Below are 15,935 nucleotides of genomic sequence, written 5' to 3' on the forward strand. Positions count from 1 at the left end.
GCTCTGCTTTTAAGCAATTGTGCTTCGACCCGGCTCATGCTGCTCAGCATTTACAGCAAGGCCCAAACCAACCTTTCCCTGAGAGCCAAATCAATGTCTGTGTTTATCTCTATAAAAGCGCTCTCAGGATGATGACGGGCTTCTTTGTGAGTTCGTGAAGAGCGAGGCGGCTCTCCAACCTCTACCTGCCATTGCTTTTGTGCGCGCATGTAAAAGAGGCTTTTGTCCTGCCGTTTCCTGCTCGCTCGCTCTCTGCCGATCTTTTATTGATGGGGTTTTTATAGAGTTAGAGTCTGAATAATTGAGTGCTGGGAGACGAATGAGCTGCGAAGGAACGAGGTGAAGTACAGTACATGTCAGGGGGATTCCTTTGGTAAACAAGACCCGTCCTGGATTTTCTTTTTTTTTTTTTATGTGCCGGCGACAGCTGTTTTAGTCACTTGAGGCATGGGTTTATCTGAGCTGGAATTATTAGGAACAGCTTCTTACACCAAATAGCAAATGTTTATCCAATCAATTCTGTATGCGTTGGGTCCAGTCCTGGTTTTGTTGGCTACTTTAGAGAATGGGTTGAAATAACTCTTGGGAGCAGTGAAATGCCACGTTGTCCCATTCGGTTGCTCAAATGTTGGTATTTCTCCACATTTTCTCTCCTTTTTTTACCTGGCAAAGGTCATTCTGAAGTATAACAAACTGTTTAGTTTTTATGGTCCAATTGCAGATTCCTCTGGTCACTTTTTTTTTTTGGTAAGAAATAGGTTTTAACAGTACAAGTGATTTATACTGAACTGATGCAGAGATAATCATGAGTTGATGTAGGACTCATGAAGAACTAAACCAATCATTAATTATTACCACATCATTAACTTATAAAGGGTCTATTTGATTAATAGATTGTCATTTTCACTTTCAATTAAGATGCTTGTACGTTTTTTTTTTTCCAAGGTGAGTTGTGAGAACATTACAGTATGATTAATTGACTTGATCGGTGACTAGATTAACATCAAAGAAGCCAGAGATGGCTGCAAAAACTAAAAACTAAGTGTCACAACCTGGCTTTCTTGTGTGTTTGTTTTCGTCATGTGACCATCTCCATGTGCTCCTTTGTTCTAGTTCCATGTCATTATGTTCATCACCTTCATCTGTGTTTATAGTCATTGGTTCATCCCATGTGTGTAATTATTGTCATCATGTTCCTGTGTATTTTTACACTATAGTTTCATTTAGTCCTTGTCCGGTAATCTGTGTACATGGATGTCTTGTTTCACCCCATGTTCTTCCTGTGTTCCTCCGAGTAAGTGTTTTCAATAAATCGATGTGTTTTGATTATCCTGCAATTCAGAGCCTTACTATTGTGAACCCAGACGTTACACTAAGATCTGTCAAATAATAAATTGCTCCTGAAAGGGGACGTATTCTGCATTTTTTCACAAGGTTTGTTAGGAGATACAGTGCTCAGCATATATGAGTACACCCCCCACAAATCTCTCATTTCCATTCATTATTTTCTGTAGGAAGCTGTTGTAAAAAAAAATAAATGAGTGAAAAAAGAAGAGAACCCAGTCCAGGAGACTCGGAACAAGCAGAATTCCTTTATTGAGACGTGTTGGTTTATCTGCAGTCATACAGCGTCTTTAGGATGTCCATGTGTCTGCAAGAGCCTACCAGAGGTCCGCAGTCTGCAAGTTCTATCAAGTCTCTCACAAGTCTGAATTAAGAAAAAGATTTCATGTCTATATTGTGTTCTTAGGAGGAGGGGATATGGCTAAACAAAGCATGCAAATTAAGAGTTGTGGTCGGCAGGGTAAATTGCTTTTGCAGGCCTGATCTCATCATGTTCTGAAGACAGAAACCGCCTGACCAGTTGATCGAAAAGAGAAAACAATAGACACAACGATGCTTTGAAACTGATAATTGCATCACTTTAGCCTGTAGTCAGCAAGGCAAAGGTTAAGTGATCCTCCTAGCTGGCATGTCAATGAAATGATATAATTAAAAACCAAAGAATATAACTTTTCAGTTATACATAGATTATTGTTCATTTGGAATTAGATGATAGAAATGTATATTTCCACAAAGCTTAACAATGTTATATTTGTGCATAAACATTAGTTCATTCAGTACTGAATCCAAATCTGGAGCTAATCTATCAAAATTAATGGTTTTTAAATTAGTAGCCCAAATTTATATGTTAGGGAAAAATATTAAATATAATTTTCAAAAAAAAAAAAAATCCCCCAGTTTTTATTTCCATTTCTATAGATGTTCTGTGACAAAAATATTATTTTAAAAAATATATCGGTTTAATAAATCTGTTTTGTTCATATACACCAATATATATTACCCATATTCAGTATGAAATGGATATAATTACTAACTTTCTAAATGGGGATTACTCGTATATGCTGAGCACTGTATCACACTATATTTTAAGGTACAAATCTTGATATTAATAAATATTAACAAAGACTTTTATTTTAGCTGCTTATTAACAGTCATTAGAGAAGTTGTTATTGGGTAGGATTAGGCATGTAGGATGAGATCATATAGAATATGTACTTTATAAGTACTAATAAGCAGCCAATATTTTAATAATAAGCAAATGCACAGCTAGTTAATTGATCATTGACTTCCATAGTATTTATTTTGCCACTCTGTGGAAGTCAATGGCCAAAAAGATTTTGAGCCATTCTTATTGCAGAATAATAGCAAGGTCTTTTAACGTTTCCTTATTTTCTCTGCCAAAACTCAATAATATTTAGGTCTGGTAACTGTGCAGGCCATGGGAGATCTTCAATTTCACTTTCATGTTCATCAAAACATTCTGTCAGCAGTCTTGCTGTGTGTGTTGGTACATTATCACTCTGATACACGGCACCACCTTCAGATTATGTTCACCTTCACCTTCAGAAATGTTTGAACCTTTGGGTTCACATGGTCTTCCAGAATAGTTCGGTAGTTTTTGGCAGTGACGCGCACATCTAGCAAAACGATTGTGCTTATAGGGAATGCCATGATATTACACCACAAACCATCACTGATCCACCACCATGCTTCACTCTGGGCATGCAACATTCTGGGTGGTACACTTCTTTGGCGCTGTTCCACACCGTAACTCTCCCGGATGTGGGAAAGACAGTGAAGGTGGACTCATCGGAGAGCAACACTTGTTTCACAATGTTCACAGCCCAAGATTTTCCTTACTGGCACCATTGAAATTGCTGCTTAGCATCGCACATGTGACAAAAGTCGGCCATGTACTGTATATTGACCCTGTTGAGCTCCTGACAATCAGTTTTGGTGGAAACAGTAGAGTTGAGGTCCACATTTAATTCTACAGTGAGTTAGGCAGTTATGGCTTTATGTTTTTTGGATACAATCTGGGTTAGCACACGGACATCCCTTTTAGCTTCCTCTTGTGTCCACAGTTACTCCTGTTTAATGTGGTTCATCCTTCTTGATGGTATGCTGACATTAATATGGCTTTTTATACATCACAAAGACTTGCTGTCTTGGTCACATATGCGCCAGCGAGAAGCACACTGACAATGTGTCTTCTTTTTACCTCTGAAATATCCCTCGTAATATTGTGTGCATTGAAATAATTGAAGCAAACTATTAAGCTGCGGTCACACTGCACGTTTATCCCCATAGACTTCCATTCATACGCACGCAAATCCGGAAACCAAGCTTGTGTGAAAAGTTTCGCAGTTCGCTGTATTGGAAAGTTCAAGCTTGGTGAACTCTGATCTGCGATATGGCATCACATGAATGTGTGAGACCAATTGATGATCAAAACATGAACTCTCTGAACAAAAATTTAAAACATGGACAAATCGCTTGCTTTTTTAAATGTCTTATTGTCTTGTTTAATCCCATCCCTTTTAGCAGCGCCGTACGACAGAATTTGGTATGCTCAAACTCCAGTGTGATCACAGCTTTACTCTTCTAATTAAACCTTCACACTCTGTTTTTACTGGTGAAATATGAAATAAAGGAAGGCCACCAGGGGTCCGTTCTTCGTACCTCGCTTAAATGATCTAAGATTATTTGGCAGATCCTGGATCTTTTCATCTTGATAACTGATCTCTCGCTAATTTGGTTCTTCAAACAAGTTCGCGAATCAGATTAGAATGTCTGGATAAACTGATCTGCGATCACTGCGTGTGTTGTGAAGGACAGATCTATCGATCCTCGAAATCATGATCAGCAATGCAACGATTGGCTGACGGCACAGCAGCGTAATGACATCATCTGATTAATATTCAATTATCCATGTGAGCAAAATTACATCAAATTAGCAGTAAACGGTTTGTTAAATATGACACACAATAACCTTCCACATTTGTTGTGGGCTGCAGGCTTTACACTTTCATGTGTCAAGAGTATTCATCATGTATTTCAATGCAAGTCAATGTATTTAGTTCCACATTTAGAAAAGATTTTCTTTATTATAGTAGCCATTTTTTAATCGGTGTAAAGAATAACTGGTTGTTTACAAAAGCATTTTCATATTGGTAAAGGCGTCTGCAACTTTTGTGAAGCATCAAATCGCTGGCATATTAACTATCAAAACATGTTTATGTCAGCATAAATGTATTATTGCTTTTAAAAAAAGTCACATATTGTGAATTTCTATTATACACAATTTGCACTAAAGTGATCTAAAAAGTTCATATCAATAAGCTTTCTCTTTGCACCAGCAGGTGGCAGTCTTTGTACTTTCATGTCGAGGGTGCAAATTGCATACGTTTTATGAATATGTATAACTTAATTTATTTTATTAATGACTATAACTTTATATATATAGTTAAAAAAATATGTACCATTTTCCCAAGTGTATATAACTACTACTGTAAGAAAATATCAGAATTCGGTACATACTTTCTGTATTATCTTTGCTTGAACTAAGCCGATCTAATCCTGTTTATATGAATTGAACCTGCTCCCGATCAGGTTTGACCTAGCAGAACTGTTGCTATGACAACAACTCTCGGATCAGCTTTGAAGAACGAAACGATCCTGGATCGTGCCAAATCGTCAATATCCAAATCCAGCTAACTGAGTAATCCACGTACGAAGAACGGACCCCAGGACCAGACTGGTCAAATTGTTTCAGTTGTTTTGGTTTCTGTGACGATCACCAGCGATGTACAACCAGAGACACACACATTCACATGAACTACATATCCACCATGTTGTGGACTACAACACCCAGTCATACAACACACACAGACAACCGGTTCCAGATCATGACTGGCTATACTCCCCACAGCTGAAGCTGCACAAGGACTGATTAATGCACTACATAAAGAGCACAAACACAAACACTGTGGCTGTTATCTGTTAGCTGTGTAATCAGCATTATGACGTGTTTTCCCTTGTTCTGATTTCTGTATTAGACCTTGCCTTGTTTTGATTATCCCTGTATGCTGCCTGCCTTTTGACCACTTGCCTGCTAATACGACTACAGCAACTCTGGATTGCCCATGTACATCTGTTTGTTCCCATTTTGACCACTACTTGTTCGTTCATTCTATCAATAAAGACCTGCATAAGGATTCTCACTCCGTTGTTCTGCGTCAATCCACTGCTACAGTTTCATAGTCCAACCTCTGCACATAAAAGTTTGAAAGCTCCTGAGAGTGAGCAAATAGTCAGTAAATTTTAATTTGTTATGTTATGTTTATATATTTTTTTATTATTTATGTATTAATTTATCTATTATTTTGCAATATATGAGTTGCATACTATACATATTTACTCTATAAATAATATTGCAGTATTTCCATTAGGCATAGTTTCATGTCATATTTTAATGGGTGCAATTTGAAGATTAATGGACAATAAGCTACTGTTTATAGAAGTACTGTTCTGGAAGCTGATGTTCAGTCATGGCAACTGGGGTTCAGTTTCTGACACATGCTGTCAAAACAGATTAGACTGTCAGACCAGAGAGGTTTAGAAAGACCCAATCTAAAGCTGCAAATGAGAAAATAAAGCATTTTTTTTTTACTTGTATTGATGTTAACCTATTGTAGTGTAACCCCACCTGGTCCTACGCCACCCAACCCGCTCCGAGCTGGTACCGAACTGGCGACTTTCCGCATGGGAGTCAGTTGCTCTACCAAGGAGGCTAAAGACCATGGCGTCGAGCAAGGTTTACCTGCTCAGCACTTACTAGCTGGCCTCCGTTACAGTATCAAACCTCAAAACAAAATTAGGAGGTTTTAAAACATAACACTTTATTGCTGTTGATAATTACTGTAATAACCAAAGTGAAAGTTAATTCTCCAGTCATATGCTTAACGATTCTCCATTTTCCCAAACCACTACTATAAAATCTGTGAAGTAAAGTCTTTAGCTGAGCGAAATAGCCAAGCACAGAAGAAAAAAAAATAATCAGTGATAGATTTGTTCCTCTTAGCTTTACACAAGCCATCAATAAGAGTGAGCAGCACCCACAGTGCATTATGTATGCAAGCTCAAAGCAATGAGTTTCTCTTAATAACAAAATAAGACATCTTCACTAAGCACCCGCGGCGTCAAAGAAAACAGCGCTGGTTCTTTCAAAACAAGACAGCAGAAAAATCAGGGAGAGCTGGGAAAATATGATTAATACTTAACATCTGTTGCAACGGTGATGTAACAGTCCTGCATTGTTGTGTGTGATTAAATTTTGATTGCCCAATCCTAGATAAACAGGCAGCGACGGTGTGAATATGATGGTCAGCTTGACTGGTAAATTTGTTGATCATATCGTGGCGTATGAACTATTATGCAATATAATGTTTTTGAACTGTCATGAGATATTTCCTCTGTCTGAAACAAATTATATTATATTGTCCACCGATGATATCCTTTATGAAATTGCTGTTGAAAGCAATGCTGATATGGCTTCAAAAATCACTGTTGATATTTGTTTGAAATGTGTCTTGGCTTTAGTTTGTATTAATGAAGAAACAGAAGAGAGGCTGTGAAGGTAATGTAATTTGCACTGCAGTGTAACTTTAGGGTTTGTTTAGACGGCAATGATATACTCATTTGCATTTTCAGGCCCCCGAAACTCTGTTGTCATGTAAATGATCGGCCAAAATGCATAAAACGCAAAAAGCACCATAAGTTCTCCTTGTTGGGTAAATTGCGTTAAAAAATGCTAATTACATCATTAAAATTGTATTTATTAATTATCTAATTACTTTGTCTGAGAGGGGTCTGGCACATGCAAGCTGAGACTGCATGCAATGTTTTAATGCGTACACCTAACCCCACCTCTAACCCTACCCCTCAGTGACAACACCAGCTCTATTGAGTTCATGTGTCTGAGGCCCTGTTTATACTAATACGTTTTAATTTAAAAATGCATGGCTGTTGCTACGGTTACAACTCCCGTCCACACTACCACAGATCTGTGAAAATGGAGCTTTTTAAAAATGCTGAAGAGGCCGCTTTTGTTTCAAAATGCTGCTGCTCCATGTCACTGAGGATGTGGGAAAACTAATGCTGTGTTCACACCAGACGCGGAACGCGCGGATAAATTGCGCTATTCGCGCGTAAATTGCCGCGTGAACATTTGAGGTTACTCGCTTCATTCGCGCGTCAAACCCCGCTTCATTCGCGCATCAAATTTACCTCAGAACAGACGCGGATTCACGTGATGGGCAGGGCTTCTGTCTGCCCCGTGACTCTAGCTTCATAGCTAAAGGGCTAACATGGATTTTATGAAGAAAATAACAGTGATTATGTGCTTTATGAAGGATGATAAACAGCATCGATACGTTTAGAGCCGTGTCTGAGTCCACTACATCCTTTCAGAGGTGCATCCAGCTCTTTAAGCTCATAGACTCCTCAAGAAACTGAACCTGGCTGATGGAGGTTTTCAGCAGTGCTTCTGAATGAGCCCAGCCCAGTTTGATGAACTTCTTGTTGGTGTCTGCTGGGGGATTTCCCCTGAGACACCGACAACAGACGATACGTCACAATTACACCCCCACAAGAGCAAGCTCCTGATTGGTTAATGCGGCGCGAATGTCCGCTGAAGTTCAGATTTTCGAATGCTAGTGGTTCGCGCGAAACGCTCATTAAGCACTTCAAACACGCAAAACGCTCAATTCACGCCATGCCATTCACGCCATGCACACCGCGCAATGCTCGTCATTCGCGCCATGCCATTCACGCGTATCGCGCCGCAGGATGTCTATTCGCGCGTTTGCATTGACTTAACATGTAAATCACTCGCGATTGATGCTCGTCCCGCGTCTGGTGTGAACGCAGCATCAGACATCTGAAAACGGTGTAGACTGCGGACATTCACGCTACCTGATTGGGGCTTCTTCTTAATATCAATTACACAAACTTCAGTCTTGCATCATCTCCTTCTGTCTGAAGTTCAGACTTTACCAGGTTGATATGGAAAATAAACTCTCGAGGACACGTTGGGTAAATCTTCAAATGGAACAGTGTACAGTAGACTGCTTTATAACATTATTCACAGTACCATGACTACATTGTTTAACTATCTTAACAATAAAATAAAAACTTGATATATCTGTATGCATATTTATAACAAATCAGAGCCTAAAACATAACTGCCTCCTCTTACTTTATTGAAGGACACTAAAAAAACCCTGTCTCTTTTGATGAATTATAAAAGTATAACATACATTAAGTACAATATAGAAAATAAAGGCAAGCAATCAGTCAAATGTGCAGAATCAGTATGCTAATATATTAATTTATCTTTGCGCTAAGCCAAAATAAGTTACCTGAGAACGTGAGAGACCAAAGTTGGGGAATATGTCATTATAGACTAGATGAATTAAATATCACGTTTACAACTGTAGTGATACGAGATCCAGCTGTAGAAGCATGGTGGACTGTCTGACATGCACTGCTCTCACCTGGGAAGGTGTGCTCAAAGCACCCGCTGACTGCCTGGAACTCAAATGTCTGCATACGCTGCAACACATGCCAGAGTGTGTGTGTGTGTGTTTGTGTATGTGGTCACGTGATGTGTGTTTTAGTGGTATATGTGTGGACTGAGATCCGGTAGATGAAATGCCGATGTGGATTGTTTTCATTCTAACATGTTGTTTTTAAAACTAAATGCATCAGTGTTAACGGGGTCATTCACACAGTGCATCAGCTTCAATGCTTCCTATTTACTTTGAATGGGTGATGTCAGGCGAACTACATTGTGGATCCGTCAGCGCAACTTCAATGGTATTGCTCGCTACAGAAGTTTGGATTTCCTCAACTTTTCAAGCACCAACGGAAGCGTCAGCCAATTAGATTGCTGTATGCAAATACACTCGCTCAGACAGTACCCGATTGCTGACTAATTTCATTGGCTGACGCTGCTATGATGATCGCGTCAGCCCCAACTTTAGACATGCCCTTTGTCAAGCGTTGATGCTAAAGCGCCGTGTGAATGGGGCTTAAGACTGCATGTCTCAGCCAGATACTATTGCTTTGTCTGAAAAGTAAATTCATTTATCACTGTAATTTAATTACTTGACTCAATACTACTTAAAAACCAAATAAATCTCAAAGCATATACAAATTAAATGATTTTGTTTACTGCATTTTAAGACAAAGAGGACCCATCTGCTTTTTTAATTTAGAAATGTTAAACATGTTTCAAAACAAAATGTTTCAAAGTAATAATGATACATTTCATGTATTGAAATAAATTTCTTACTCAGTTTCTATACCATGCGTAATTGTCTGACAAATGTAAACTTTTTTAGTAGAGAAACTGAGTTATTAATTACAAGAGTACTATTTACATGCAGTAGTGTTTTCTGCCAAGATAATGCAGTTACAATGGTACAAGCACATTTTATGATGATTGTGAATGATATGTTTAGATGTATTATAAGGGATTTTATCCAAAAACTTTGACATGTTTGGTACAGTTTTATGATTTTTACAGGAAATAAAGCTCAAAGAATTACATAATATTTTGACTACTTCAAATTGTATGTCAAGTTAGATGATAAGAGGACAGTTAGGCCAAAAATTTTAATTTACTCCCCATTTATTCACACTAAAGTTGGTGTAAAGTTTTAAGAATTTCTTTCTTCTGTTGAGCACAAAACAAGATATTCAAAATAATGTTGGGAAAAAGCAGCGATTTACATCCATAGTAGGGACAAAAATCTGCTTTGGAACAAGTGGAGGATGTGAAAAATAGCTGATTTCATTTTGGACTTAACTAGCCCTTAAGAAGTGTTGGAGATTTACTTTCACGTCTCCATTTGAATGTATAATCCATAATTCCAAGAATAATATGATAGAATTCTGGTAAAGACTGATATAATCTTTAATGAGAGATCATCTTGTGATATAATTTCTGATTATGTCATAGGCTGCCAGAGTGCTGTGATGTCAATGTGGCTGATGATGGAATAGCATAGGATTTCACTGCAAAAAAGATTTGACTTTTTCCCACAGATGGGTTGCGGCTGGAAGGGCATCCGCTGCGTATAATGTACTGGATAAGTTGGCGGTTCATTCCGCTGTGGCGACCAGGGATTAATAAAGGGACTTATCTGAAAAGAAAATGAATGTGTAACAAGGAGTCTGACACGGAGGGATCCATTTGTAGTATATTTATTAAGAAGTTTAATCACAATACGCACTTGCATGCGAACTCAAATCAAATGTAGTTAGAATGGGTCTAAGGGCTGGCGGCTGGCTGTCAAGAAGTGTGATGGTTCAGAGGCGAGATATCAGGCTGGGTTCAGGGCAGGCAGTGTGAATCAAAGTCAAGGTAACAAGCAAGGTTCGAGGCAGGCAAGGCAAGGCAAGGTTGATAAACAGTCCAGGTAATACACAGGAGATTAGGCAAGGAGATCGCATCCAGTAATGTCAGGCAGGGCAGAACAAGACTTCGCAACGGAGTGAGTGTGTGAGCTGCTTATATGTGTGTGAGGATCATCAGTAGGATGAGCTGCAGGTTTGTGTAGCAATCAGTGTATGAGCATGACGTAATGCTTAAAATGTCCGGTGATGGTGATCTCTGCTGGTCAGCGAGGGGAATGACTGGGACCAAGTCGGTGACAGAATGAAAGATTTGACTTGTTTTTCCAGCAAAATAGTCACTTTGCATGCAAAATTTTATACGATTTTAAGTCGTGATTGCTGAAAATATATTTTAAATTATGCTTAGAACATGAAATTCTCTAGGGCACAAATAGTTCATTTGTATAATTAGCACTTAATGTGTGTATTGCTTCTCGTTGAATCGCTGAATGCTTCCTCAATTGTAAGTTGCTTTAGACAAAAGCATCTGCTACAATTATTGAATGTAAAAAAGTGGGTTCATAATTATCATTATTAGAAGTAGTAGTAGTATTTATTACCGGATTGAAAAGTAAATTTTTTGTTTTTATTTATTTATTTATTTATTTATATTTATTTATTTATTTATTTTTTAGATATCATGATAAATTGTAATATTATATTTTGCTTACGATGTGAACGTCATGATTTTAGAATGTTTTTATATGTGTACTGCAATTCAAGTACAAATAAGGATAAGGATTTACATAAAAAAAAATAAGGATTTGTTTGGTTCATCTGTGTCTGTGCAGCAGGCTAAATTTAGATGGCTGATGTGTAACATCATGCCTCATGACAATTTGTCATTTTGTACAGTATGATGTATGATTCTTTCTTCTTACAAATAAACAGCCTGAGGACGATAAAAGATTTATATACTGTACCGCTATAAACCTCATTTATTCACATCTCCATCACAACAACATGACAACCTCCTGAGAATAAATATATATTGTGGTTATGTTTTCAGGATTTGCATTTAGTTACATCACCACTTCACTGTATTTTTTATTAATGAATGAGACAGTTAGAGCAAAAATAAATGTTGTTTACTAAACCTTAAGTTCAATTTTGTATAATCTTTAGATTCTGTGCAATGTACAGTGTATATATTTATGCAAACAGCTTAAATTCCAGCATTCTGCAATTTTTTTTTCTCCCACAGAAGATAGTCATAGATGAGTGAAATGGGGTGAGCAAATAGGTAACAGCATCATTATATTTGCGTTCTGAAAATGATTGCATTAATGCCCATTTAGATTTGAAGGCACTTTCCAATCAATAGATGCAAAATAAAAGGCTCAAAATTGCAAACAGATGTAAAAAAGGTCATCTTGTGATATATTTTTACCAATATCCCTAATCTCTGACTTCTGCGGGACAAAAATAAAACATTTTAAAGATTGCTAGAACTATGAAAGTCATTCAGTGATTCATCCTCCAGTGGAGAACTATAGATTTTTGCTTTACTTGAAGGGGTGTTCATAAGAAATCAAACTTTTATAATCATGAAATAACACGTCGTCAGGGGCGCAACTGCACATTTGCTGATGGGTATGCGGCTTCAAATTTTGCGCGCCCCCCTTCAATCCAACTAAATTTTATAACAGGCAAGTGATAAAATGTGGAAAATATTTCCATCAATAAATTAAAGATATTTTTTCATAAAGATATCAATATGCTTCAAAAAATGCAGTTTCGCAGTTCTGAACACAACTGAAATAGTATGAAGTAGTAAAAGGTATAATTACATTAAGCATGTTAAGTCGCAAAGAAATGCATCTCATACCACCCCAAATTTCTTCTCAATTTAATTTTCCCTCACTAAATGATTATATCACCTTGACTAGCCTTGCTTTTGGACTTTTTGTACTACATTTGTCAAAACAAAATGATAGACATGGGAGTCCTAAAGGGCAAAAGAACATTGCAATTACTTCTCACATGCATACTGTGAGAAGTGTAAGGTCTGTCTTTGCAAGAACAATTGACTGAAACTGCTAAAAGTTAAATAAAAAAGACTGTCAAATGTTTAGTGTAAAAAAAAAAACAGAAACAAGCAAAGTTCTATTTAATTGAAATGTTATAACTTTGTTTGTAGCTAAAATTAAAATATTTTGGAGCTAAGAAGTTACCAAAAGGCCTGATGAATCAATATGATACATAATAAATTCATAAAAACATGTATATGGTATGAAAAATGGGGGTAGGGGGTGAAATTATTTTTTAATTTAATAAAATACAATATTATACGCATATAAAATGCTAAATAAACATTTTTAACTTATATATATATATATATATATATATATATATATATATATATATATATATATATATATATATATATATATATATATATATATATATATATATATGCACATTATATATATATATATATATATATATATATATATATATATATATATATATATATATATGCACATTATATATATATATATATGCACATTATATATATATATATATATATATATATATATATATATATATATATATATTATTTGAAACTTTTAATATGGATAATTTCAAAAATAATGGCGCCCCTATGCGCCGCATATACTGCATACCCCCTTTTTGCGCCACTGCACGTTGTGAATGTGAATGAGATTTTATACATGCTATAACTTTCATTAAGTGAATTAGTTATGGCACTTTAAATGCAAAGATGATATAGTTTATGACAGTTTGACATAAACAAATACATCACAATTTGTTTTTATCTTTGTCATGACAACTTGATATTACCAAAACAACAAAACTTGAAATAAATCTGTCATAAACATGATTGTCATGAAGCCATTATATGTCTGCCATAAATTTTATAACAGCATCATTAATATTTCTTTACCTCAGCTACAGTGTTACAAGCTGAATTTGTCATTAAAAGATCAGTTTACAATGTCATATTTGCATTTAAAATGACATAACTGAGCAAATGACACTTAAAGGTTCATGAAACCCCCCACTTTCGGTTCAGGTCTACCTCCGAATTTCTTTCTAAAGATGCATCATAATAGGTGTGGAGCTCTGCCAGCAAAGGGCAGGAATGGGCGTGGCCAGCAGGAAAGAGAGAGGGAAGCAACTGTTGTCAGTTCAAGAGTTCACACTTAGCTGATAATCAATAAAGCGTATTTGGCATGCTGTCCCGGGAGAGAGCCCTGAGCTCGTAATATCCTCGAGCCCGGGGCTCCCTCCTGTTAGAAGGGCGAGAGGGGAATTCGAGGTCAGGTAGGTCTCGAGAACTCCCCTGCTTGTCACCGTGAGAAATGTAAACTCGGGTTGTATTGGGTGATAATTTGTTTTAGTCGATTGGCTATGGTTTATGTTTTTGGACGGTGGGAGGAAACCGGGGAAAACCCACGCGAACACGGGGAGAACATGCAAACTCCACACAGAAACACCAACCGATGGGTTGGACTGGCGGTGTTCTTGCTGTGAGGCAACAGTGCTAGCCACTGGGCCACCGTGTCGCCCGATCAGAAAAAGTGGGAGGATGTAGGGGTGGATAGGGGGGAGCTTCAAGACGAAGATAACTGGAGTGAAAAACTCAGGTTATTTATAATGCTTCCGTAATCATCTAATAGGGCTGATTACGGAGCTAACAAGGAGCCAGCCGTGTTGATTATAAGCACGTGATCCTCTCGAAATTAGTTTATGAATAAACCACACTTAGCTCACTAAATGAGACACAAACCGTGAGAAGACCCATGATTTTATAGTTTACAAATTTTAAATGCAAAGAAATAAACAGTAATTTAATGTCCTGCTACATTTGTTATTCCTAATTTCATATACAGATAACCACAATTTACATCGTTATAAAGATAATCATGTTCATATAATCACTATAAATGAGGACTTTTGCCTCAATCCTTGGGTCTGAATGCAGAATCAGTGCAGCAGTTCTCTTGCCTTATTTTAACCAGCCCTGTTGGTAATGATGTGGGCAAACACAGCAGCACAGCGATGTGTCTAAATGTGAATGAACTCCTGATAAAAGACAACGTCCGTCATTCTCGGATTCTCGTACTGCTCTCCCGACAAAAATGTTTGCTGCACACAAACAGCTTTGCTGTATCCTCCAACAAATATAGCGAACCACTAGACAAACTGGTGACAGTGGAAAAGCTGTCCATAAGGAGGCAACATCTGGTAAGCGAGAAAAGGAACGACATCATACCGCCCCATAGCATTTTTTTTAAAGACTAAATGCAGCCATGCATACTTCTGACTACATAATTCACGATTTCCAGAAATGTATATAGGGCTATGTTTTCAGGATGAGCCTATGTTAAAAAAAACAAAAAAAAAACAAGCAAAGTTGTTGTACAAAATTTGTCGTCTGAAAGCAGCATTGTCATCTGTTTAAGTATGAATTATTCACACCCCTGAAGACAATTATGCATCTTTTCTCCAGTACTTCCAACATTTAGTCCACATTGTAATATTAGCAAGACAAAATCCGCCATGTGCCACTCTCATATTGAGCAGAATTGATTTCGCACAAACATACAGTACAAGAAAGTTGCATTAGTTGAGTGAGAAGAAGGAAATAAGCTCTTTTCATGGTCTGTCTCTCTGTCCTAGGAGGATGGCAAGGTGGTGGACGGCAGTCTGCTGGGTGATGCCAATGGGGTGGAGCCTGGCAGAGGCCGACAGAAGGAAAGCGGCAAATGGCAGAGACCTCGCTTCACACGGAAAGCCCTCATGAGGTGCTGTCTGGTCAAATGGATCATCGCCAGCACTGGACCCAAGGAGCAAGGTGAGACAGAAAGGACACAGTAGGAAATTAGGTTTTAGGAAGGCCTGCTGATGGAATACTTCTACATATTTGACGCTCTAGTTCCCTCAGAACAGCCTGGGACATTATGTAGTGCTTATAATGAAGATTGTGTGTATAATGAACCCTCTAGCTTATCTTGAGTTGAAGCGCTGGAGTTGTGATGGTCTTGTCATCTTTATGCGATTGCTGTTTTGATTAGTTTACATTCATGATGATGCTGAAAGGGCTTGAAAGTGCTTTTGTCACCTGCTGAGTTGTTTCAAATGAGTCTTTACTTGGTGGTTGT

The 15,935-nt window shown here is 37.5% G+C and overlaps 1 protein-coding gene across 3 annotated transcripts in view; it reads left to right on the forward strand.

Annotated features, from left to right (window-relative positions):
• The window catches only part of kcnip3a (Kv channel interacting protein 3a, calsenilin), a 153,453-nt gene that overhangs the window by 57,665 nt on the left and 79,853 nt on the right, over positions 1 to 15,935 (forward strand). For all 3 annotated transcript variants that reach the window (XM_087262973.1, XM_087262972.1, NM_200819.1), the window contains 1 exon segment: positions 15,454 to 15,628. Coding sequence is in view for 2 of the 3 variants with exons in the window: in XM_087262972.1 (XP_087119098.1) it covers positions 15,454 to 15,628 (175 nt within the window). In the remaining variant the exon portion in view is untranslated.

This window comes from Danio rerio, chromosome 8 (genome assembly GCF_052040795.2).
Source record: "Danio rerio strain M-AB ecotype USA chromosome 8, GRCz13ab, whole genome shotgun sequence".
In the NCBI taxonomy this organism is placed as follows: domain Eukaryota; kingdom Metazoa; phylum Chordata; class Actinopteri; order Cypriniformes; family Danionidae; genus Danio; species Danio rerio.